The sequence below is a fragment of the Sander lucioperca genome, chromosome 11, assembly GCF_008315115.2.
Source record: "Sander lucioperca isolate FBNREF2018 chromosome 11, SLUC_FBN_1.2, whole genome shotgun sequence".
Taxonomy (NCBI): Eukaryota; Metazoa; Chordata; class Actinopteri; order Perciformes; family Percidae; genus Sander; species Sander lucioperca.
Genome location: NC_050183.1, coordinates 21,620,400 through 21,644,723, shown reverse-complemented (window position 1 = coordinate 21,644,723; position 24,324 = coordinate 21,620,400). Strand labels below are relative to the sequence as shown.

Below are 24,324 nucleotides of genomic sequence, written 5' to 3'. Positions count from 1 at the left end.
CGCAACTTTTTTGCAACTTTCAGTGTCTCCCGCAACTTCATTGCAACAAACAGACAAAGACATCGCAACTTTTATCGCAATTTTTTACAAAAGCTCCCGCGAAATCAGGCATTTTGGGCCGCAACAATCTCAAAAAAAGGCCGCAAAATCCTGGAGGGACTGCACTATGGGCTTTTATGTGTGAACTCAGATAACACATTTTTTCCATGGATCAGATGAAATTAATATTCATCTGCTACCACCTTCATAGATCAAAAGCTGAACTCTACAGGTTAATATAACAGCACAACTCCAATAACACGCACACATATACACTCAAAGCATCAGGCAGGAAATCAATTATCATCAACACCCCCATGAAATATTTAACATCTGTCTTACCTACTTTATTTCCCACTGCAATAAGGGATATGTGCTCACACAGATCAGACAGATGAAAGGCAATGGAGAGAACATATGGTGTCTGATTGCCGTCCGAGTCAATGCAGAGATTAAAAGAGAATAAAAAAGTGCAGGTGCCTGTAATGGGTGAGGAAGAGAGAAAGCACTCCTGTTTCTTTTCTTGAGAGTCAGAGATGGTATGTGAACAAAGGCAGCCTGGACTCCATGAATACATGAACTGTGGATGTTGTTTTTATGAGGTTGTGGCCACAAACTCCCTAATGTCATCACTCTGTGTACAAACACACTACACTCTAACAATTTACAGACAGAATGGAGATAAAGGACAGAGAATAACATTCAGAGAAAGTGAAGACTAACAGCAGAGGGAGTAAAGCAAATTATGAAGAGATGTTTCTATCCACCTGTCAAGAAAATGTCAACACAACTTTTGAAGTCTATCAAAATTGAGACATGCTATAAATGTCATGTGTTTGAATCCGTTGAGTTAAAGCAAATACTGTAAATAAGCTTTCTAAAATTAACAAAACTGGAATCTTTCGAGAGCTGTTTATTATTAAGATTTCCTAACTTTTACATGTTAAAAATTGTGCCAAACCCTCATTACTTATTTTGATTCCCATTGCTATCTATCTAGATTCAAGTGTTTCTGACACATGTAGAACTGTTTTTGGTTAACTCCATTTAAATTTAATGTGCTCCTATTTAATATTAATTTGCAAAAATAAAAAATAAATAAAAAATGCTCATAGACTGCATGGACAACTATGGATCAAAATCCAACATAGGACAGAGGACAGATAAAGAAAGTGAAAGTAAAAGAGACAACCAAATGGGAAAGAAGAAATGACGAAAAAGAGGAGACAAACAATGAGGTTTAACCCACATTTAACAGTGTAGAGTGGGCATTTCAACGTGCTTAAAATATACCCCTGTGACTGGTGAGCTTCTGATAGTTAGCCAATATCCGTGGTTTGAAAGCACACGTTATGGTAAACAGCAATAGCTTAACCCTTGTGTTGACTTCGGGTCACATTGGCCCGTTTTAAATTTTTGTTTTATATCAGAAAATATTGGACGTAGAAATAAGCGCAGAAGAAAATTAAAAAATTTTAAAACGTTGGAAAAAGCAAAAACAAATTGTGAAAAAAAGGCGTCACAAATGTCAGAAAAAAAAGTGGTTTTTTCAAGGTTGAAGGGAAGACAACACAAGGGTTAATAATATTAATTAAAATACAAGAGTGTGTTGATACTTGTTGTTAAGATTATCATGCTACCCCCAGGGTGTTCAAAGTGATGAGATTGCACAACTCAAAATTAGAATTCATTAAAATTTGAATATTATTTTATCTAAATTGCTTCTGCAATCAGTAAAGTTCATTAAAGAATGGTAGTTGCACTATTTTACGCATCTTTGGTTGTGCACACAAGAGAAAGATTGAAATAATTTAACAGTGTCCAGGAGCAATCTTACAGTGTGTATGTTCATATGTGTGTGTGTGTGTGTGTCCTTAATTATACATGCATGTGCATGTCCTTGCTACGGTGGCCCTGAAGTGCAAATCACCACAGCAATTAGAGAAACGCAACAACAAATCATAAAACACAACGGCAAATAGGAAAACACAACAGAAAAAATGAAAACACGACAGCAAATATGAAAACAAAACGGCAAATAAGAAAACACGACGGCAAATATGAAAACACGACAGCAAATATGAAAACACTTCAACAAATCACAAAACACAACGGCATTAACTTCTACCGGAAAAGGTAGGGCCTATCTAGTAGAGGACGGACCCTCCTGATTGAACAGACACACTGTCTGTCTTTTGACAGGAAGGAGAGGTGAAAAAATAAAAGTGCCTCACTGTCTATGCTTTTAACAGACGGACTAGCCGTTTCTCATTTCAAAACACTGGACGAAATGGATGTGGAACTATGAACTGTGCTGTTGGTGAATCGGCGTCAGTCTGCTTGCAGGAGGAGAATATTCTGTCAGGAACTTTGCTCGCAACGTGCAAAGGTAGGTAACGTTACCGACACCGATAGGCTTTAATGTAAGCAATAGTCGTTTTGTCTTATTTATCCCATGTCAATAAATTAAAAACTCGTGGGAGTTCATGTTTGTAGTAGTCATAACACTTACCGGTAAGGAGAATTGCAGTAGCTAACAGTTTACATTAGCTTGTAGTTTACTGCATGTATGCAACATTAGCTCATTGTCCAGTAGCTTCTAGCTTTCAGACAAATGCAGTGCAAAATATGATCAGCAACTACAAGGTAAACGCTACCAGCTAATGAGCTACCACAGGCAGTATGATATGCATTAAACTGCAAGTGAGAAAGGGTAAATAGTACTGTAAACACACAAGTTACAAGGCTACAACCAACATATGAAAAGTCATAATACCTCCATTGATAAACACCCACTAATACAGTAAAGGTAGGTGTAAGTGTGTTAAATGGTCAACAGTTGTCAGTTAAGACCATGATGAAGAAACTACACCACTACACAGTTACATGAAGTACCTTCATGTTTCAGTATGCTTAAATATACTTGTGATACAATTCTAATCTTACCAGGACAGGTTGGATAACTACTGGACTAACCTAATCTTACCAGGACAGGTTGGATAACTACTGGACTAAGGTCCGTGTACTTGGTGGCCAACGGATTTTCGTTTTGAAAGGAAAAAAACAAAAACGAAAAACGGCCAGTTTCCCAATTACCATTAGTAAATAGGAAAACAACCCATTATTCGTTTTTTGTTTTGATATTAAAAAACGGAAAACGAAAAACAATCTCGTTATCCGATTGTCTTTGATGTATTTGTAGATGGAACTCGGAAATTAAAATACGTGTGTATAAGTCGTATTCCTTAATTTTGCATTGGTATTTTTTTCGTGACCGGAAGTTACTCCCGCCACGCCAAGACCCGCCCTTCAATAGCATTTATTGGCCAGTACCGCCTGTAAGATCCGTTCTGTGCATGCGCATAATTACGTAGTAGAAAACTAACAATGTCCCTGTGCGATTTGTAACCATAGACTGTATATAAGTAACGTGTCAACACTTTACGACCAAACATTACAACTTTTTTATTAAATCTTTTTTTATTAAATCTTTATTATACAATAGTCATAGCTACAAACATTCGAAACTTGTCACTGATCCAAAACCGTGTAGCGACATCGTTGTTGTGTTGTTTACGTTAATGTTTTCACCTAATACTTCGTCTTGACTAATAACCATAGTCTATTATTAATGCGATGAAGTGTAAACGTACATAAGTGTCCTTTTGAAGATGGAATGACAGCTCTCCCAGCCACCACTGCTGTATACCACTATAGTAGCTACATGCTAACGGCAGTAAACACTATAGTAGCTACATGCTAACGGTCATCTTAGCTGGCAATGTTGTTAAATTCTCCCCAATTCCGGGTCACATTCCTGCTGAAACATGTCCGATTGTGTATTGTTTGGTCTGCGATTTTTGACGTTAGAAAGTGCTGCTTCGTTCCACTACAATCTAACGTTAGCATACTCATAGCTAACTATTGTAGCTGCATGCTAACGCGACATAGCGGAGCATATATAGCTAGCTATGTACGTATATAGCAGGACTTTGTACCGTAAAAAAATCACCAATAAAGGCTTCTAAACCAAATACTAAACAAATACAAATACAGTAAAGTGACCGGAATTAGGGGTGAAATGTCCAGCATTGAGCTACATAATAGTTTGCTAGGAGTATGCTGGTCTCTCACAGAGATCTCATTTGTAGCCCTGTTTTTACCTGATACTTTCATAAAAGTACAAACACATGAAGTGAGAGGTATACACATGCTTAAACTTTATTTAAAACATGGTTAACCTGAAGCAGGACGGAGTCATGACTTATAACACCAAAGCAAGGCTACTAGCTCAGGCTAGCTAGCGTTAGCAAATTACCTTCAAAGTTGCAAAGAAATGACGAAACGTAAAATTTGAAGCCTTTATTTAATTTGCTACATGGTGTTGTACTGGATGGCCAGACGACCCTCCGTATATCATTAACAGATACTTTAGGCAACTCCAGCAAACACCTTGTAAACTTCATCTTTGCCATCATAACGGTCTACTGTCACTGTCTAATGTTTTCTTCCGGTAACCGGGAATGTCCAAACATCCTTACGCCAATGCGTGCATAGAGCTGTGAAGTTTGCCGGTGTTCGCGCAAGCGTAGAACTGATCAGGCAGTGCACAGAACGGATTTTACAGGCGGTACGGATCGGGTACTGACAAAGGAATAAGATTTATACACACATTTTAATTTCCGAGTTCCATCTACAAATACATCAAAGAAAATCGGATAACGAGATTGTTTTTCGTTTTCCGTTTTTTAATATCAAAACAAAAAACGAATAATGGGTTGTTTTCCGTATTTTGTTTTCCTATTTACTAATGGTAATTGGGAAACTGGCCGTTTTTCGTTTTTGTTTTTTTCCTTTCAAAACGAAAATCCGTTGGCCACCAAGTACACGGACCGACTAACCTAATCTTTCTCCTTCTGTCTGCAGTCCGGAAGCAACACCATCATCGGGAGCTGAGTCTGATCGCCGCTTCATGTTGAATATACTTGTGTACAGTATATAGTAATGTTTGAATAAATGTTATAATAAAAAACGTTAAAAACAAAAGTGTTTTCATATTTGCTGTTGTGTTTTCCTATTTGCTCTCGTGTTTTCCTATTTACTGTCGTGTTTTCATATTTGCCGTCGTGTTTTCATATTTGCCGTCGTGTTTTCCTATTTGCCGTCGTGTTTTTCTATTTGCTGTCGTGTTTTCCTATTTGCTGTCGTGATTTCCTATTTGCTGTCGTGTTTTCATATTTGCCGTCAGGGCCACCGTACCTTGCAGTGTGCATACTGTACATGCATTTTGGGCAATACTTACAGCATGAGAATGTATGAATGTCTCAGTGGCTGAGGGATGAAGGCAACATTATGGAAACGAAGGTGCATTAGAAACATACACACTCACAGACACACGCACGCACGCACGCACACAAGCACACACACACACACACACACACACACACACACACACACACACACACACACACACACACACACACACACACACACACACACACACACACACACCCCCTTCCCATTCTATTCTTATAAGGACTCCCCTGTGCTACATTTACTTTCTCCTTTACACGACAACTGGCCAGAATTACTTCCACAGAATAAGAATTAGAATTACTCCACAAAAATGTAATCACTCTGACGGTCTGAAAGTCATACTTGTTCTCACAAAGACACACATATACAGATGTTTATCCAGAAATGTTCTGTACATATACATTTAAAGTGGGTTTATTTTTCTATCTAGCCTAACACAGGTTAAGCAACGGAAAATATAACATGCAATCTATATTCTTAGAGAAAATGCTGTGTGTGCATATAAGTGTGTGTGTGTGTGTGTGTGTGTGTGTGTGTGTGTGTGTGTGTGTGTGTGTGTGTGTGTGTGTGTGTGTGTGTGTGTGTTTCGCAGGTTAAAAATCAATAATGCTGTGGGCCAGATGTTTACGCTGATAAAAATCAATGCCCTTTTTACAGCTTTAATGCCAGCTGTGAGGATGTAGGCTAGATAATGTGATGCGAGTGTATCTGACTTTCCAAAGTGTGCAGGTGTTGCAGATGAAGCAATGTGTGTCTGTGGTTAGATTACTGTACAAAGCTATTCTATAGGTTTCCTTAAATGCAAGCTAAGCCTTGTGTATGAGCATTTGAGATATCCAACACTGAAGTATGACATCCGATCTTGCAAAATGAAATGAAACCAAGATGGAAACATTGTATGGTACTTTTTAAAAGACAGTAATTCTCTCGAAATATATTGATTACCTAGAAAGGATACTGCATTTTACGACATACATCTGAGTGGATTTGTTTTTCTTTAGTCATTTGTAGGGATGGTACGGTTCACAAAATCCACGGTTCGGTTCGTATCATGGTTTTAGTGTCACGGTTTTCGGTTCTGTACGGTTCTTGTTATTTTTTCTTTTAATCTTTAACACTCCAGAAATATACTTCTGCATACGATATATAGCTAAAATTAGCATATTGAATGCATGTTGCACAATACATGCATACAGTGGCAGTTCTATCTATTGTTTTATTTCCACTGTCATCATAGGTAACATGAAATCCAAAATGTTCCCACACACCAGACTTATTATACGACGCTGGCGCATCCTCCAACTCCGGGTAGCCTTCCTCATCTCTCCCACTTACCATTTCTGCATGTGACGTGACCTGCAGCACTCCACACTCCACCTGAGGAGCAGTCGGCTCGGCGCCTCTCAAAATCTGACGAAAATCTTTTAAACAGACAGATTCAGCAACTGCATGGCCTATTTCTCGCTTAAAATGTTTTCAGAAACACTTTTCGGTGAACTATTTTCGTAAAATACGAGGTCGTATTCAGAACGAGACGCCATTAGAGTCTGTTTTGAAATTCGGGAGCAGCAAGAACCACGTGACGCGTTCGTCCAATCAGCTGCCATGTGTTGTGTTCGTCACACTCATCCCCCGCGTCGTTTCCAGTAAGTGTTTTAACATAGGTGTCGAAAGTGGGCACTACGGCAGTAAGTGGTTAGTGCACATTAACAGTGTACTGACGAACCGTGTGACACACATACGCTCCGAACCGAGACATGAGAACCGAGCGGATCAGATGTTTTATCATGAACCGTACCACCCCTAGTCATTTGTTATTCTGACAAAGTACTGCTGCTCCATAAATACAGAATACGTATGTGTTTGTGTGAGAATTTGTGTTTAAGAATGATACTATTGGCTCTATCTTTGTGTGGCTACATGGTTTGGGATAGCACTGGTTTTAAAGGAGATGACAGAAGCAATTGTGATTGGCTACGATTCATCATCACCTACAGTAACACACACACACATTATTCTTAAATCACAACCCATTTTTACGCTATGGGTGCATCACAACTATAAAAAAAACCAAACACTAAAAGTGTGCCACCACGCCCTCTGCACAATGAGCATTGTACTCTATACCATCTTAAGAAAAACAAAGTCCTACTGTACAGTATGTGTACGATTGTGCTGTTTTGATGTTTGCCTCGGTGTGGGTATGTTTCTGAATCTATGTAAACACAGGACAAACTCCTTAACACGTCTTGAAAAATACACTTTCAAGATACATAATTGGTTTCCCCTTTTTTTAAACACCACTGGCCCAACTCTCCCAGTTTGCAGGGTGACCTGCTTTTCCCCATTTCCAGCTTAATGAGCAACAGCTAAAAACAAGGACAAGATTGAGGTGAGAAAAAAACCGATAATGTTTGACATCTCTAGACACATAACACACAAAATAAATATAAATAAATTAAGAGATGCAACATTTTAGTTTTTTGGCAGCTATGCCATTAAGTTAAAAACACTCCTGGCAACACTTTGGACCAGACTTTAACTGAAACTTAAAATATGCGACGACCCAGGTGACACATTAAAAAGCATACAGAACACTTCAATGCATGTCTTATATTGGGTAGAAAAATAAAGGTCACAAATCCCCAGGTCTGACATTTTTTTAAAGTATTCTCTTAGATCTAAATTTAGGACTGATCATCACCCCAGGGTCTGAGAGAAAAGTTCTTGTCAAAACAAATCGTACAATGCAGTTATAACTAAAATGTGCCTAATACATTCCTAGAGATATTATCACATGGGACTTTAATTGTCTTCACTTTCTCTCTGGTTCTCACCTCTGACGTTTATTTTATTATTTTCTCTGTTCATATCTGCTATTTTTCCTGTCTCCTTTAAAATCTTCACCCTTTTTTTATACAGTAGAAACGTTTGCAAGGTCTTCAGTTTATTCAGTGCTATATGCATATGCAGAGACTTTATAAACCCTTTCTTCAATTCAATTTAAATCGTTTTAAAAAATGAAATAGCTTTTGAAAGACCCGCAGCTATACATTATGTTCAGTTGAGCAGACAATACAAGTTCTGCAGATACTATTTGTGTTTTCTATTATTCAAAGAGAGGGTATGCACTAAAGAAAAAACAGCAAAATCTCTGCGAACACTCGATTCACTAATTATCATTAAACCAACTGAATAACATTTTGGTAGACGGTACACTATTTCCTTTAAGGCTTTTCAGACTTAGTAGTCAGTGAATGACAGTTACTAAAAGTTGAGTTCAAATGAAGCCCAAATAGATGCTGTTCTATCCTTTTTTTCTTCTCAGTCCTTTCCTGTTTCCCTCCGTTCCACATTTCCACCACGGCAAACTTACCTGCAGCACACTGGTCCTCATCTGCCCCGTTCTCACAGTCCCTCTCTCCGTCGCATCGCCATGACAACGAAACACATTTGCTGGCAGCCCCTCCGCAATCAAACTTCTCTGGTGGACAGGTCTGTCGGCCTGTTGTGAGAGGGGGCGGAGGTGAAAAACAGCAAGGGACAGAGAGAGAACAGAGGGAGAAGGCAGTGAAGGGAAAAAGAAAATGGATAGTTGATGAAAAAGTTAGGGGGATGGATGGAAGAGAAGGGGAGCAAAGAGTGATAGAGAAAGACGCCGGGGAGAGCGAAATGAGAAAAGAAATAGGGAGGAGGCAAAAGATAGAGAGAGAAGAGACAGCCAGTCAATGAAACAGTTTGATAACTTAGTTATCTTGTTGCGCCAATCGATTTTTCCTCAAAGGCCTGCAATTAAACTAGACACACAGTGACAGAGGAACAAAGAAGCAGGAACACTATCAAGCAGACACAAAGCCAGGGAAATACACACACAGTACACAAACCAAAAAAAGACATGAAACACACAAGCACTATTTTGTATGTACATGTAGTTCTGTATATGCTAGGGCTGCTTATTTTAGTTATAGATAATTCTACAATTTATTATTTAGATGAAGCTGAAAATGACATCTTCACTTCACTTGATTTGATTGGTCAACCTCCAACTGATAGCCCAAAACCCAAAGATTTTCAGATAACAATGATATAAAACTGAGAAAATAAGCAAATGTTAATTTTTGCTTGATTAATGACTTCCACAATGAATTAATTATGATAATTGTTCTAAGCAATTATTCAACTAATCGCTTAAGCACAACTGTAAAACTGAAATACATTCAAATACCGACTGCATACATACAGTGCTGTTTTTTCTATATATGTGAAACCTTATTCAATAGAACATTTTTTGACTGACCAAACCAGTGAAAATCAAGTGAATGGAGTAGGAAAGCACTTATAACAGTTTGTCAAACTGTACACACACACACACACACACACACACACACACACACACAGTGTGAGAGTGAGAAAGTGGTCCCTCTTGGTAAGAGCCCATTACAGTAGAGAAGGCCATTGTTCCTACACGTGTAGCCCGTGGGGTTAGTACAGGGAGGAAAAATACAGCCGTCCAATACATCAAATTTACACTGAGTCTCCACAGCAAATCCCTGTCCCTTCTTTCTGCAAACCACAACACTCCCTCACCCAGCCTTAGCCCCCCCCTTGCCTCTTTAATCTCTCACACACACACACACACACACACACACACACACACACACCATAGGGACTCTAGCCCTAGATTACATTACAGCGCTGTGTCAAACTCAATTCTATCAATTATACATATTTGACCACCAGCATGCTTCTTGGCAACCAGCCTGAGTGTTTGTGTGTGTGTGTGTGTGTGTGTGTTTTAGTGTGTGTATGTTGCAGTCACAGATCAATGGTACCTTTAGGATTTGCCTATTTCAGTCTCATACTCTCAGTTCTTTCTTCTTTTTTTTGCCTTTAACAGTACTGAATAAATTGCTGCCATTCAAACGCTACCCCTCATGGAAGGACGCCGGAGGTTTCAGCCTTGCCAGTAGTGATTGCCAGGATTTTCTCCAACTGTGCAGTCTATGTTGTCAGGTTCTACACTATTCTACATGCATTTTATTTTTCTATGGAATTGGACAGATTTAGGGTTTGACTTCCTCTCTTCTTTGCTGGTGTTGATCTTTGGATGACCTCCCCTTGCCTTTAAAGAATGAAAGTCTCCAGCAAATCCCCTTAAAACGAGTGAATGAGCGAGCCCCGTGCGTGTGTGTTTGTGTATTTGTGTCTTTAATGCACAAAATGCAGCTCTTCTAGTCCATGTGAAGGTCTGAATATCAATATCAATGAGTGGAGTGTTCCTCAAAGTGTGTGTGTTTGTGTGGGTCAGTAGAGTCCAAGGGCTACTGTCAGTCACTTTCTCTAATACGAACCCATGAAGAAATAGACACCCTGAGGGGTTTAGTCCACTCCAAGTGTGTGATTGACAGCTGGGTTAAAAGGATGTAATTTGCCTGACTGACCATTTCGGGCTCTCACAGTCAAGAAGGGCGGAGTCATGGATAAACTGCCAATCAAATGACTGAATACGAACAAGAACAACAGAGAACTCCATTGACATTGATTATGACAAAATCAATTAGATGATTTTCATCCCAAGGGTAATAATGTTTACTAAATGAAAAGGACAGTTCCAATTTCCTGTTATTATACAGGGCTCTACACTAACTTTTTTCCCCAAAGAGTATATGTGCCACACAAAGAAATTTAGGAGCAGAGTGAAAAATGTGCAAGTAACAGAGTTTATTAACAAGCAATGTATTACACACAAGCGTGTGTGTGTGTGCGCGCTATTTCTCCTTGTGTGCAATTATGATTTGAAACCCAGTGGAGGATTATGGAAGCGGAAGACCCTAAATACTAAACATCGGCCTTAAAATATTAAGGAAAGATTACGGTAGGTTGTAATCTTTACTCTCACACTGCGCTTGTAAAAGTTTATTTCCGATTTACACATACAGTAGCTATTCTTAGGGGTAAATGTGCGTGAAATACTCTGGCTGTAGAATCCTGTTACATGTTTAGGCAATATGTTGTGACTATTCTGGTCAGCTGCTCTAAATTGGCTTTTGATATTATACAATAACAGCTCTACCCATACATTTATTAAAGTCTATAAAAAGGTTTTTCTATTTGCTGCCTCAGTCAGCCAGAGTATTACAAACCATTCACAGAGAAACGTGGTATGTGCAGACCAGGAGATGTGTTTCACATTGCCTGCAGAAACAAGAGCAGTTTGTTTGGAACAAACCAAAGTTGTGGTACATGAAGGTAATTAGCATTATCAAGAGCCACCAAGTCTGCACAGACAAAGAAAAACATTCAATTCAATGTTATTTATAGTATCAAATCATAACAAGAGTTATCTCGATACACTTTACAGATAGAGTAGGTCTAGACCACACTCTATAATTTACAAAGACCTAACAATTCCAGTAATTCCCACAATAACAAGCATTTAGTGGGACAGTGGGAGAGAACTAAAGAGAGAAAATCTGGTACGTCTGCACGTCTAGATCACATAAAACACATTAAAATATCACACATACACGCCACTGTAATACAAATTAAACACAGAATGCAATCAAAGAAAATAAAGAATCATTTCATTTTTTATCAAGGTTGTTACTGTCTGACTTTGCCAATCCAGATGGTAATGGTGTTGATAATGAAGTTGTATTCAAGGTACTTTCCCCAGACTTTTGAAAGTCAGTGCGATTTGCCCTCTCTCTTTGTTCCCTTCTCACTAAATGTTGACAGGTGTATCCAACAGCGGAGCGGGCACTGAGGAGAATTGATGGACTTATCAACAGTAAGCTGGGGACACATCTGTGCCTGCAGAGATATTGCCGACTATGATCATATCCCAGGCCAAGTGCAATATCGACTGCCACTCTCACTGCAGAAAACTATGTAAAGGCTGCATCTTTACAACACATAAAGATACAACAAAATACTCAAATGATGATGGCGCAACTTTCTACACATGCATACAGGTGTATTTTGTGAACACAATTGTGTTCACGGAGGCAGGCACACTTACACACACATACTGTACATAGCCAGAACTACTTACAGCTATAAGTCCTTTTCTCAGCGGCCAGTCCTAGGCTTTTAACTGAATTCACCATTATCCTCACTTTGTATTGAATGCATATTTCATGGGCTATAAAACTGCTGGGGCACAGAGACAAACACTGGGCAACCAGCTAACCTGCTTGCTGCCAAGGGCCTACAGCGAATAACAGCTGAGGAACTGATGCAAGCCGTGCTCCAGTGGAGCTGCTTGGTAGCAAGCAATGAGAGATAGTGGTTGGAGACAGCAGCTCCCAGGTGGGTGTATGCATTATGTAATGAGTGTGAAACATGGTCAAACCAAGCATGTGCGGTCAGTGAATGTATCCAGGTTACATCAAGGTAAAGCAAACAAATAAACACACACACAATTGGTCAGATGACCAGGTCTGACCTTTTCCCTCAACTTCTATTTTTTATGACATATACAGGCAAATGATAGAATAGATAGATGTATAGCCCAGTGCCTTCTTATTCATACTGTAGTCTACGCATCTGTTTATTAATTATATACAGCAGTAATTTGCCTGTCAGCATGTGAGGCTGTTTCCTCAGTATGACACTGCATTAGAAAGTGGCAGTGTATGAGATAGGATACACACATTTTCATGGAATTTTAGTTATGTTAAATAGATCAGAATTTAGCTACCTAAAAAAGAAATGTAAGTAAATCAGGTTTCTCTAACATACATGTGCCATGGCCACAATGATGGAGAAGAGGTCGCTGTGAAAAGATGCTGGGAAAAATGCATACAATCATCATTAACACTGTAAATAAAAACATGGAATACTTCATTAAGGCTGTATTACACTTCTAATTACTTTATGTTTGTACTGAATACATTAGACCCCAACAAAGCGATTGTCTCCTGCTTTTGATAGAGCACCTGACGGTAATAGCTAAACGTTGCAAACCAGATTAAATTAAATCTTTTGAGCAACCTCAACAACTTATGCAAACTGCATGAATAGAAGTTCATGTTGCAAAGTGTAAGTGAACTGGCACAAGCTGAGTTTGCAATCTATTGTGAGATTATATAGTTCCATTGGCTTTCATTTTGAAAAAAAACTCTCTCTCTCAAAATACACCTTTTTTCTAAAATTCTTGGTCTCAGTATTTTGGAATTTGTGCAGTGGAATTTAAATAGGCTTTTCTGGTCCTGGGGTCAGAAAACTAATTTATCTCATAGGGGGCGATGCAGTCTTTTAATTCAAACAAGTCCACAACCAGAAGTGGTGTAGACTTGTTATTCTCCTCACATGGCCTGTCTAAGTGCCCATTATGAGCAGGGTATAGGGGTGGACTAAGCAAGGCGCAGTATGCAAATTAACTTTTGATTAACTGCCATCTTAATTTCCCTTCTCAAGGAGGGAGGGGACTGGAGAATTGTAGCGCGCCACCACGTCCACTCTCCAGCTGCCTGCCTAGCATCAAAGCTAGCTTCTCAGGTGATTGATTCAGAAGGCTCGTAGCTGCACAGGCTAATGCTAAGGTAATTTATTTATCATGAGGTGTGCATATATGAGGCGGGGAGGTAATATAAGTAATTCTTAAGTCACTGTCTGCCACAGTGAGACACAACATCAAAACCCATGCGAGGAGCGTATGTGATAATACGGCACGTGTTGAATGGAAGCTTATGGATGATTTACTCTGTACGAGCATTAGTTAAGCATTATACTGTAGTTGCATGCATTTAAAATGCTTAAAAAGGTACGCTGAATTCCCCTGCACCCCAGACAGCACAGTGCTGATTGATGAAGTACCATGCTTCAACGTCTTTTTATGCAAACACCAGAGAAGCGTGTCTCATCACATCGGTGGAATATTATGAATGCCCAACTACTCTGCACTGCTGTGAATACCAATTGGCTCTACAAGTAAAATAATGCCATATTGAATAAAGTGTAGTTTCATAAAAAATATAGAAGCACAGACACTTTCTTTTAAATTTTCAAGGACAATAAATGAGACAGAAAAAAAGATGGAGGATGGAGATAGTCGATTAAGAAGGAGGGGATAAGGCAGAGCAGAAAAAGGAAATTGAGTGAGATGTCAGAAGGGGGAGGTGGGGTCAGATATTGGTCATTGAATGGAGACTATCAGTGCGGGGACAAACTGGAACCAAGGCAATTAGAGGAAGATACAGCAGAGACACACTCAAAGAGAGAGATGCAGAGGGATTGTGTTGGAATCTGATCATATTAGGGCTTCTTGTGACCTGAGGGCCGTTAAATGCACACACAATAGACATACAATTTTCATTTGGTCACTCACTTATTTAGCTTTTGAACATTTCTACAAACACACTTACAGATACACAAGCACATTAATACACAAACAAAAGCACACACACAAACAATAATGTACTGCACATCTCCCTAGGTTACGTTATAATACATTTAGAGACATGGACTGGGTTGCATTTTAGTAGTCTATAATGAATATGTTGTTCTGAATTCAGTGTCTGCAGTTTCATTCACATACATAGAAGCTAGTAGGGGCTGAATAGTTAATCTCTTTCAGGACTTGCACTGCACACTGTATCAATGAAATGCTTTTCTTTTAGTGCTTTAACCTTTCGGAAGGAGAAGAAAAGACTGGAGTAGACAAAGGACAGGGGGCAGGGGAGCCTTAAGATCACAGAGCTCTCATATGCATCAATGATTCATACAAGACCAGAGATGTATGGATCAGCCAATTATTCGGCTTGTAAGGACTTTTTGCAAGTCTAATGGTTTGATCGGTTGCAGTGGGTCATATTGTCATGGTGATGCTCATTAACCTCGTTCCAAACAGTGGTCTTCTTTTCACAGGGTTGTTAAGGTAAGTTTAGGGTCGTAATGGTCTGTGTTTATGATTGTGTGCCCCCAGGAAGACTGCAAAAGATTCTCAAACTGGACAAACTAATTTCCATTTCATTTGATCCTTGTTCACGGACATATGTAGTTGCTTTTCTACATAATAATTTTTCCAGCTAAATATTTGAATGGTTTCTCCCTCTCTTACTCACCCATGTACTTGTGCACGTATCTTGTTATAAGTGTTTATTGTTGTCTGTGTGGTATTTCAAATTGTATTTTATGTAATTTCTAAACTGTATGTATTTCTAATGTATTTATTATCTAGCCCTCCTTCCCTTTCCCTAAGTGGCTATGCCACTTGTCAGGCCGCCATTGTAATTGTATTAAATAATTGTAAATAAGAACCTGTTCTTAATGACTTGCCTGTAAAAATAAAGGTGAAAAAAAATTAAAAAAAATAAAATAAAAAGGAATATGCACCTTCCTAGGGTTGAGACATTTTGAAATGCAGTTATCTTCTGTTTCTTTCTTTCACTGATCATTAACCGATGGTTTTCCTGTAGCAAACCTCTGGTCTGGCAACATAGAGTTTAAAAAGTACTAAAAAAAAATCCAAATTAAGCAATAATAGTTATATGCACATTAGAGCTTAAACAATAAGTTAGATGAATTGATTAGTCGATCAACAGAAAAATATCAACTATTTTGATAATCACTTAGTTTAGTTAGTTAAGTAGTGAACCACCTCTCTGGTTCCAGCTTCTCAGATGACAGCATTATTTGCTTTTCTTAGTCATATATTGTTGCAAACTGAATATATTTGGATTTTTGGTTCTAACAAAACAAGTCACCTTGGACTCTGAGAAGTTGTACCGTAATGACAATTTTTCACTATTTGTAATGTTTCAATGACAAAAAAATCTGCAGTTTAATCGATAATGAAACCAATCATAAGATGCAGTCTTAATACACAAGTGTTCCTGTGTTCAGTGGTTCGCCTGCTTCATATTGTGCAGGGATAACAGTTTGACTGAAAAGTACTGAATGTAAACTTTACTTACGTTTTGAAAAATAAATATAAAAACCATCACTGTCCTGCACACAATTTCTAAAAAGACTGATTTTCCTTCTTGAACATAAATGCATCATTTGATACAAAGTTGCCTCAAAGGGTTAGTGTGAGCTGTCAAGTTAAGAAAATGGATACAACAATTTGATGGACCAACATGACATGTAAATCTAACTTCACAGGTCAATGGCAATTCTTTCCTTTTACCGTGTACACTCAATCTACAAAGCAACGCATCACTTGCAATGTGCAGGAAAAGAATGCCTTTCCAATGTGCACTCACTTTGTTGTCACAATTACTTCATGTGAGCTATTTTGGAGACAGAGAAGTGGGGAAGTGTGTGTGTGTGTGTGTGTGTGTGTACTGCACAGTATGCATCATTAGTGCATGGAGGAGTTAAAATGGGTTTGTCTTCTCATGTGTATGTACTGTAAGTGTAAGGATAGTTACATATATTTGTGGATGCATGACTGAGTGTGTGTTGGGTTGTTTGTAGGCATGGGTACATAATATATGTGTGAATGCGTAAGTGTGTGTACTTAGCATATCCTTACACTGCACATCATGAACTGGAGCATAATGTTTCATGGCCATGTAAAATGAAGGAATGGAATGAGAAACAGCGTAAGGAATGGAAAATAACCAATAAAACCTGGTAAAATATACTGTATCAATGTCGTAATTTAAATTTAGTTTTCACCCTAACTAGATTAAAAGTTGAAATGTTTGAGGATAGGACAGTTGCTAATTCACTACATCAACTACCAAAACAAGTTTCAAATATTTATGGATGTTTCCAAAGAAAAGGGATGTTTTAACAATCTTTCTTTTTACACATTTCTGTGTGATTTTTGACTGTTAAGTTTGCTTTAGTTGGTTGACCCTTTGGCACTGAATGTAAATGAGCAGTTTGGACTTGGAGGTCAAGGCCAGCTAAATATTGCCTTGAATGTTGAGGCAAGAACTCCACCCCCCCTTGTCCTTCAGATGTGAAATCCAATTTACAGATAGGGCGCATGTGGTTAATATCAGATTACATTTTAAATGAAGGTTAGTGTTGATTAGTGGCTTTCATTGGAACACTGATTTCCTATTACTGCAGCCCTGATGTAGTGTGAGGGGGGAGTATGCTGGAGAGAGAAAGATCAAAGTCAAGGCAAAGGAGAGAAAAAATGATCAGAGACAACAGAGAAAGTAGTGAGAGGACAACAGAACAAGTGGAGAGGAAAATAAAAGCGATGCAGCAGAGTAGCAGAAAAAACAGGGAACTTGTGACAAAACTGAAAGAGTCAGAAGTCCAAAGTTTAAGAAAATTCTTAGATAGTAGACAGAAATGATGTCGCCATTAATATATTGTGGAGGTTTTACGCACATTTCTCCATCTCATTCAAGTTTTGTGATGTTGCCACTAGTGCAAAGTTTCTGTCGCCCCCATGAGGAATTCTAAGTAATGACAACAAAACTGTCAGCGCGTCCACATGATACAAGCCTTCCATGATCACGCACAGCCCCCCCCCCTTCCACGCAGTTGCTAGTAGCCAAGGAGGCCACGGAGGATTAAAAAAAAACATGATGGACTCTTCAGAAGAGGTAATTATCTTCACTCTAGTTTCTGCGCAAGAAATTCGCGGGACGATACAATCTTCTGGTCATAGCCATGCTGAGAAAAACAGAGAGAGTTGTGTGGAGCTGTTAGTCTTAATTAGCTTTTTATCAAGTCATTTGGCAATGGCTTAAATGTACCAGACGTTCATTAATATCAAAAAATTACGCACTAAAGCTTTAAGCAAATTCCTGCACAAACCGTACCTATAGAGTAAGTTCATGTGATTTGGATTTCTTATGTGCCTCTTAGCTGGTTCAATTTGTTGTTTTTACTGGGGGTATAAAGTAGATGCTGCAGAGTAAAACTGGAGTGGATGCCCTCTCTCCCTTTCATTCTACCTCTCTGTATCTCCCTCTCTCTCTCTCTCTCTCTCTCTCTCTCTCAAGGCTGTGTGAAGGAGAAGAAGGGGCTTGTTAAATGTGGAACCATTAGCACGGTCTAGACTGCAGGTCTGGCAGTGCCGTGGGGGGAAGAAATACAGCGCGACACCAGCACTCTCATAGGAAATTGCCACTTTCCTCCAACAGGCCCCTCTTAATGGTTGTTTAGTAGACGACACATTGGGCATTAAAAATACTGCCAGTGGCTAGTGCCACATCTCCACTAATGATTGCAGAAGAAGGAAAGAAAAAAAGGAGGAGAGTGTGGGGCTGAACCTGACAGAAAACTCTGAGCTCATTTCCTCTGTGGCAATTTAACCAAAGGCTGGGTCGGGGCACAAAGGCAGTGGTGTGAAATTTAAAACAGTCAGCCAAATTATGTGGAGAGCGTAGTTGACTTCTAAAAGCTTTCGACTGGACTTTTCTAATAGTATAGGACAGCTACTGGCTGTGTAAAGTTGTCTTTCAATGTCATTGCAATGGGCTCAGTTGAATTATATGCTTTAGCAAGTTTAGTGGCCTCAAAAACATTTCAATTTCCTGCACAATTAATTTGAGTTACAGGAAAATTTGGAACCCCACAGACAATGTTTGAAAACAACAACTCTGCAGTCTGTATGCATGCCTTAATGGGTATCATCCATTTAGAACTTTTGCAAGAACTTTTGAATCATATTTTTTTTTTTAAATATGATATGTATAAACTGGGCAAAGGTAAAAAGGGAAGCTGATGCCTGCTCCCACCAATTATTTTCTAATTTTGTACTATACAGTTGATTTATACATATACGTTACCTGATCAAACACCTGTTCATTTATATTGGACCAGCATTGAGATTACAGGCAATGCATGTGCTTTTGTCATGGTCATGCATCTCCCTCTCTATAGTCCATATGATTAATATATGTATTGTGGTTTTTGATTTCTACTAGCATAGAAGCCCTGCTTTAGGCTTCACGGCAGACATTTCTGTCAAACCTAGGTATATTTACGTGATAAAATTAAAAATGGCTGCATTCCATTAGGTGCTAGTGCCAGGACCACTGTAGTGGGACACCTAAATGGAGCAACTTTGACTATGAAATGTCAATTTTATTTTCAGTGAGAAAGGTCTAATTTATCCTCTCTGACTGTACCTGCTCTTATGACCATGTGCTGCACTTTTACAATTTCTTTTTCTGCTTTAGTCTACAGTACTAGATCAGTTTGCCTGTCTAACTGCTGCTATCTTGTTGCTAACTGTAAGCTTGCCTTGTGGCTTAATAATAAAGACTGTTTTTATCATGCCTGTTTTGTCTCCTGAGTCTGCTTTTGGATACCACATTTGTGATCCGGTGATACTATTTAGGGTTTCCTTAGAGGAGAAGTTAGAGAAAATTATACTGAAATAAAAAAAGAGCAATTTTTAGCCTGACTAAATGAAGAAGGAAAAAAGAAGATGAAAACATAATTGTTATTATGCATGGTTCTTTACAATCACGACCAAAAAAATGGGAAAAGCAATCCCATCAGGCAGTTCTGGCTCCACAAGACTTCCTCTGAGAGCATAAAACATATTGACCACCAATCAATCGTTAAAGCCAAGAGCAAGGGTCACTAATTGAACGGAAGAATGGAATTGACGAAAAAAATCACATGGTAGCTGCGTAGGTGTTTTTGATTGCCGCGTACAATGAAAACAAGAAAGCAATTTGTTGAAAACAGCAGTTTCAAGTCCACAACTACAACACATGGGTCCAAATGTTTTCTGATATCAAGCTGGTTCAATAAATGTACCGCACCACTGAAACTATGACATTTGCTGTGTGTGGCTTCTGGGAGTTACATCCATAATGACTACTTACCAGCTGTCATAAACTGTTCACATAATGGTTGTTTCTCACAGGACTTCTTAAGTTTAATTTTTTTTCCCTTTCTCATACAGCAGCTAAAATGCAATGTGTCTTTTAATGTCTAGGGTATTTCCTGTTGTGTATGTTGTGGTTAGGGGACTATTCTGTATCTTCCTTAAGGGATCAATACACTTTAACTTATTACTGATATAAATCAAGGTAACGACATTTGTGGTTAATGAGATGCCACAAGATACAGCAAGATAAGCAGAACAATGCACATGAGGGCCCGAGATGATGGGCTTACAATATGAGGAGAGAGAGAGAGAGAGAGAGAGAGAGAGAGAGAGAGTGTGAGAGAGAGGGATGACCTTACATTTTTTTTTCCCACAAACCTCTAAGGTGACATTAAACTCATTGTTTTATTGCTGACCATAAGCCTGCAGGGAAAACCCTGATTGAGATGCATATTCCAAATTCCGAATTCCCCCCTGCTCTTCTCCCTGTACACCAACAGCTGCACCTCCAGTCACCAGTCCGTCAAGCTTCTGAAGTTTGCGGACGACACCTTCCTCATCGGACTCATCTCTAATGGTGACGAGTCCGCCAACAGGTCGGAGGCTGACCACCTGGTGAAGTGGTGCAAGCAAAACAATCTAGAGCTCAACGCTCTAAAGACAGTGGAGATGGTTGTGGACTTCAGGAAGAATTCAGCCCCACCTGCCCCCATCACCCTCTCTGGCTCCACATTTAACACTGTGGAGTCTTTCCGCTTCCTGGGAACTATCATCTCCCAGGACCTCAAGTGGGAGCTGAACATCAGCTCCCTCGTCAAGAAAGCACAACAGAGGATGTACTTCCTGCGGCAGCTGAAGAAATTCAACCTGCCAAAGACAATGATGGTGCACTTCTACACAGCCATCATCGAGTCCATCCTCACATCCTCCATCACCATCTGGTACGCTGCTAGCACTTCGGCGTACCAGCTGCGCGTCGGACGGTTCACGCCTCGCCGTCGTCCATTAATACCTGACAATGGACACCTCGTCGGGCATTAACCCTTACATATCCCACCTGTCTTAATTGGAAAATGCTAAATTCAGAAAAAGGCCTTATTCGGAATATCCAACCGAAATATGCTGTTTACATGACATGGATCAAATTCGGAATATTGTCATATTCGGAATAATAGTGGAATATTGGTGTGCATGTAAACGTACTGAATTGTGTTTTCAATTATTTATGAGCTAGATTTCACAAGCACCTCAAAAGAACCATTTCCATGACAATTAAGCAAACTCAATCTGCTGATGAAGACCATGAGATACAGTGAAAAGCTCTGTGAAAAGCAAGTAAGTGGACCGTTTTTTTTGGCTTGTTTTGTCAAACTTAAAGTAATTAAAATATCTTCGCTACAGTTTTCTCCTCAGTAGTGTCTTGATTACCATATGAAAAAGAAAGGTCGTGATTCAATATTAGCTCTACAAATCAAGGCTTCAGAAAGTGGGAGCGAAGTCATGCTGTGATGAGATGCTCTGCTTTGAAAGTTTATGTCTGTAGATGAATGTGTTTCATCAGATGGAATGAAATAAGTATTAATAAACCAAGTACTTTGTCCAAAATTAGACAAACGTTAACCACAGATTGTCCATAAATGCCCTGCATCATGTAAATACCTCTGTCTACATATGACTGGTACTGGTATGATATTCAACCCAGGATACAGACATGAAAGAGCAGCATATTCTGTATGTTCATCCATGTATCATTGAGTACCTGACAGGGTCCCTTTCTCAAATTGAAGCATGACAAGTTATCACAGCCAGTGTAATTCAGACTTAAAGTGTGCTGTAATTTACAACATAAAAAATATATAGTGGGAGAAATGTTGAAGTACATGCAGTCACAGTAATGTTCAGCCATCAAAGTACCGTAATTCCTCAAATAAAAACCAGTAGTCAATTAAAAGCCGGGCCTCTGATAGTGGCCGGAGGTGAAAAAGCTGCGAGACATTTCGACATTGACCCCAGGAGAATCCGATACTGGAAGAAACAGAAGGATGAGCTGACAAGATTAGCCGACAAGAGCAGAGCACGGCTAGCTGGAGGTGGGAGGAAAAAAGTTAGCCTGGAGCTAGAAACAAATAGCTACCGTCTGTAACGTTAATCAGATACTGGTGTGCTGCAAACCAGCAATGTGTTTTACAAAACTACTGTATGCTCTTATTGTAATCTACCAGCAATACCGTAGTACCTGTATTTGAAATAAATACCCGTAAATACATTTACATACTTATCAAACAGATGGAATTAGAAATAAAGGCCTGCCTCTAACAAAAGCCTGCTTCAAATAAAAGCCTGGTACCTTCTGCAGTTCAGGTAAATAAAGGCCCCGGTTTTTATTTGAGGAATTACGGTAACTCATAGCCTTGAGTTTGGTGACGGTCACACAAAGTCTGCTGCCTTGATTAAAATTGGCTTTTTTTGGCGTTTTTCCTACATTATAAATGTTCATTCACTGATTGTAGTCTCCATTGAAACAGATTAAAACTGAGCACTGCAACTTGAGAATCGTATATGCTTAATTTGCTCTTTTTGACAGTTTGAATCACACCAAACTAACAATTAAAAAGAAGAAAAAATGACTGAAACTAAGCAAGGTCGGTATGTGCATTTGTGTTTGTGCAGTTGTGCTTGTGTGTATACTGTGGCCAGTGAGTGAAATTCAGCTCAGGGAAACAGAGGCTTTCCATTAAAAGAACATGTAGCAAAAGCCTGAGACAGATTAGACTACTCTGACTGGAGTGGAAGATCAGAGTGACCTCAGATTGCTTGTTGCCAAGACACTACATTAAAATCACTCTCACACACACACACACACACACACACACACACACACACACACACACACACACACACACACAGAGTATGTCTCTTTCTGAATATTGTGTGCATTGGTTTGAATGTGTTTGTATTACATGTGTCTCTCTTTTGATGGCAGGGTCAAAGAATTTCTACCTGATTGAACGAGAGACGCTGGTGAAGAAAAAGAGAGATGCCTAGAGAGAGAGACAGAGAAAGGGGAGGGAGGGAGACAAAGAGAGAGAGAGAGAGAGAGAGAGAGTGAGAGAGAGAGAGAGTGAGAGAGGGAGAGGGAGAGTGAGAGTGAGAGTGAGAGTGAGAGAGAGAGAGGGACAGGGAAGGGCCACCTGGGAAATTACACGTGCCGCTGCCTCAAGCATGAAATTGAAGCCGTCCGACAATGCAACTCACTGGATCCTTGCCGTTCATATTCCAAAATAATTAACTAGCACAACCTCCAGCCTCCATGCTATAATACGCTGACCTGCCTATTGTCTCACCACACGCAGACAAGGAAAAATCCACATCAGTACACAGGAGCAGGTGGAACTGATGACAGCAGGAAAATAGAGATTGAGGGGGGAGAGAAGTTTCAACTTTAGTTGTGACCAAAGGACAGCTGGCTTCACAGTAACGTTACACTGAGTATGTTTACATGCATACCGATATTCCACTATTATTCCGAATATGACAATATTCCGAATTTGATCCAGGTCATGTAAACAGCATATTCCGGTTGGATATTCAGAATAAGGCCTTTTTCCGAATATAGCATTTTCGGATTAAGACAGGTGGGATATTCTGGTATTATTCGGGTTTTAGAGGCATTCTTTGGACATGTATACAGCGCCTTCGTCTCAATCTGGGTTTTTTACCGCAGTTTACGGCCTCTTGCCTGTTTACGGCTTATGGTCAGCTCTGTGCGTTGCTATGGTTGCTGTACACAAACCAACCAGCCATCAGTTTGCAAGGCTGCAGAACAGATAAGAAGGAGAAACACAGAAGAAGGAGAAACACAGCTCATCATAAAAGACTTGGATATCAACAGGTTTTTGGATATGTGCACACATCGTAAGCCAGCCTTTTCAAGAAGCTGGTTGAAGGAATGAAAGAGGTACACTGTGTTCGCACGGTCCAAGAAGTCCGCCACCGCTGGTAAACTTAAAAAAAAAAAAATCGGATTTTGCACAGCTACATGTAAACGGAAAATATTAGTGGGATATTCACTTTTCATTAGCCATGTACAACAGCTTAGTCGGAATATTGTCTTTTTTGGAATAAGGGCAAAAAACGGAATATTATGTGCTTGTAAACATAGTCACTAATATCTTTGTCCAGTGCTGGATGATTAAACATCAGAT

At 39.4% G+C, this 24,324-nt stretch overlaps 1 protein-coding gene across 6 annotated transcripts in view; it reads right to left on the bottom strand.

Annotated features, from left to right (window-relative positions):
* Nucleotides 1-24,324, bottom strand: part of lrp8 (low density lipoprotein receptor-related protein 8, apolipoprotein e receptor) — a 196,917-nt gene that overhangs the window by 71,912 nt on the left and 100,681 nt on the right. For all 6 annotated transcript variants that reach the window (XM_031283863.2, XM_031283864.2, XM_036006980.1 and 3 more), the window contains exon 4: nucleotides 8,732-8,860. In XM_031283863.2, coding sequence (XP_031139723.1) covers nucleotides 8,732-8,860 — 129 coding nt within the window. The remainder of the gene's footprint in view (nucleotides 1-8,731; nucleotides 8,861-24,324) is intronic.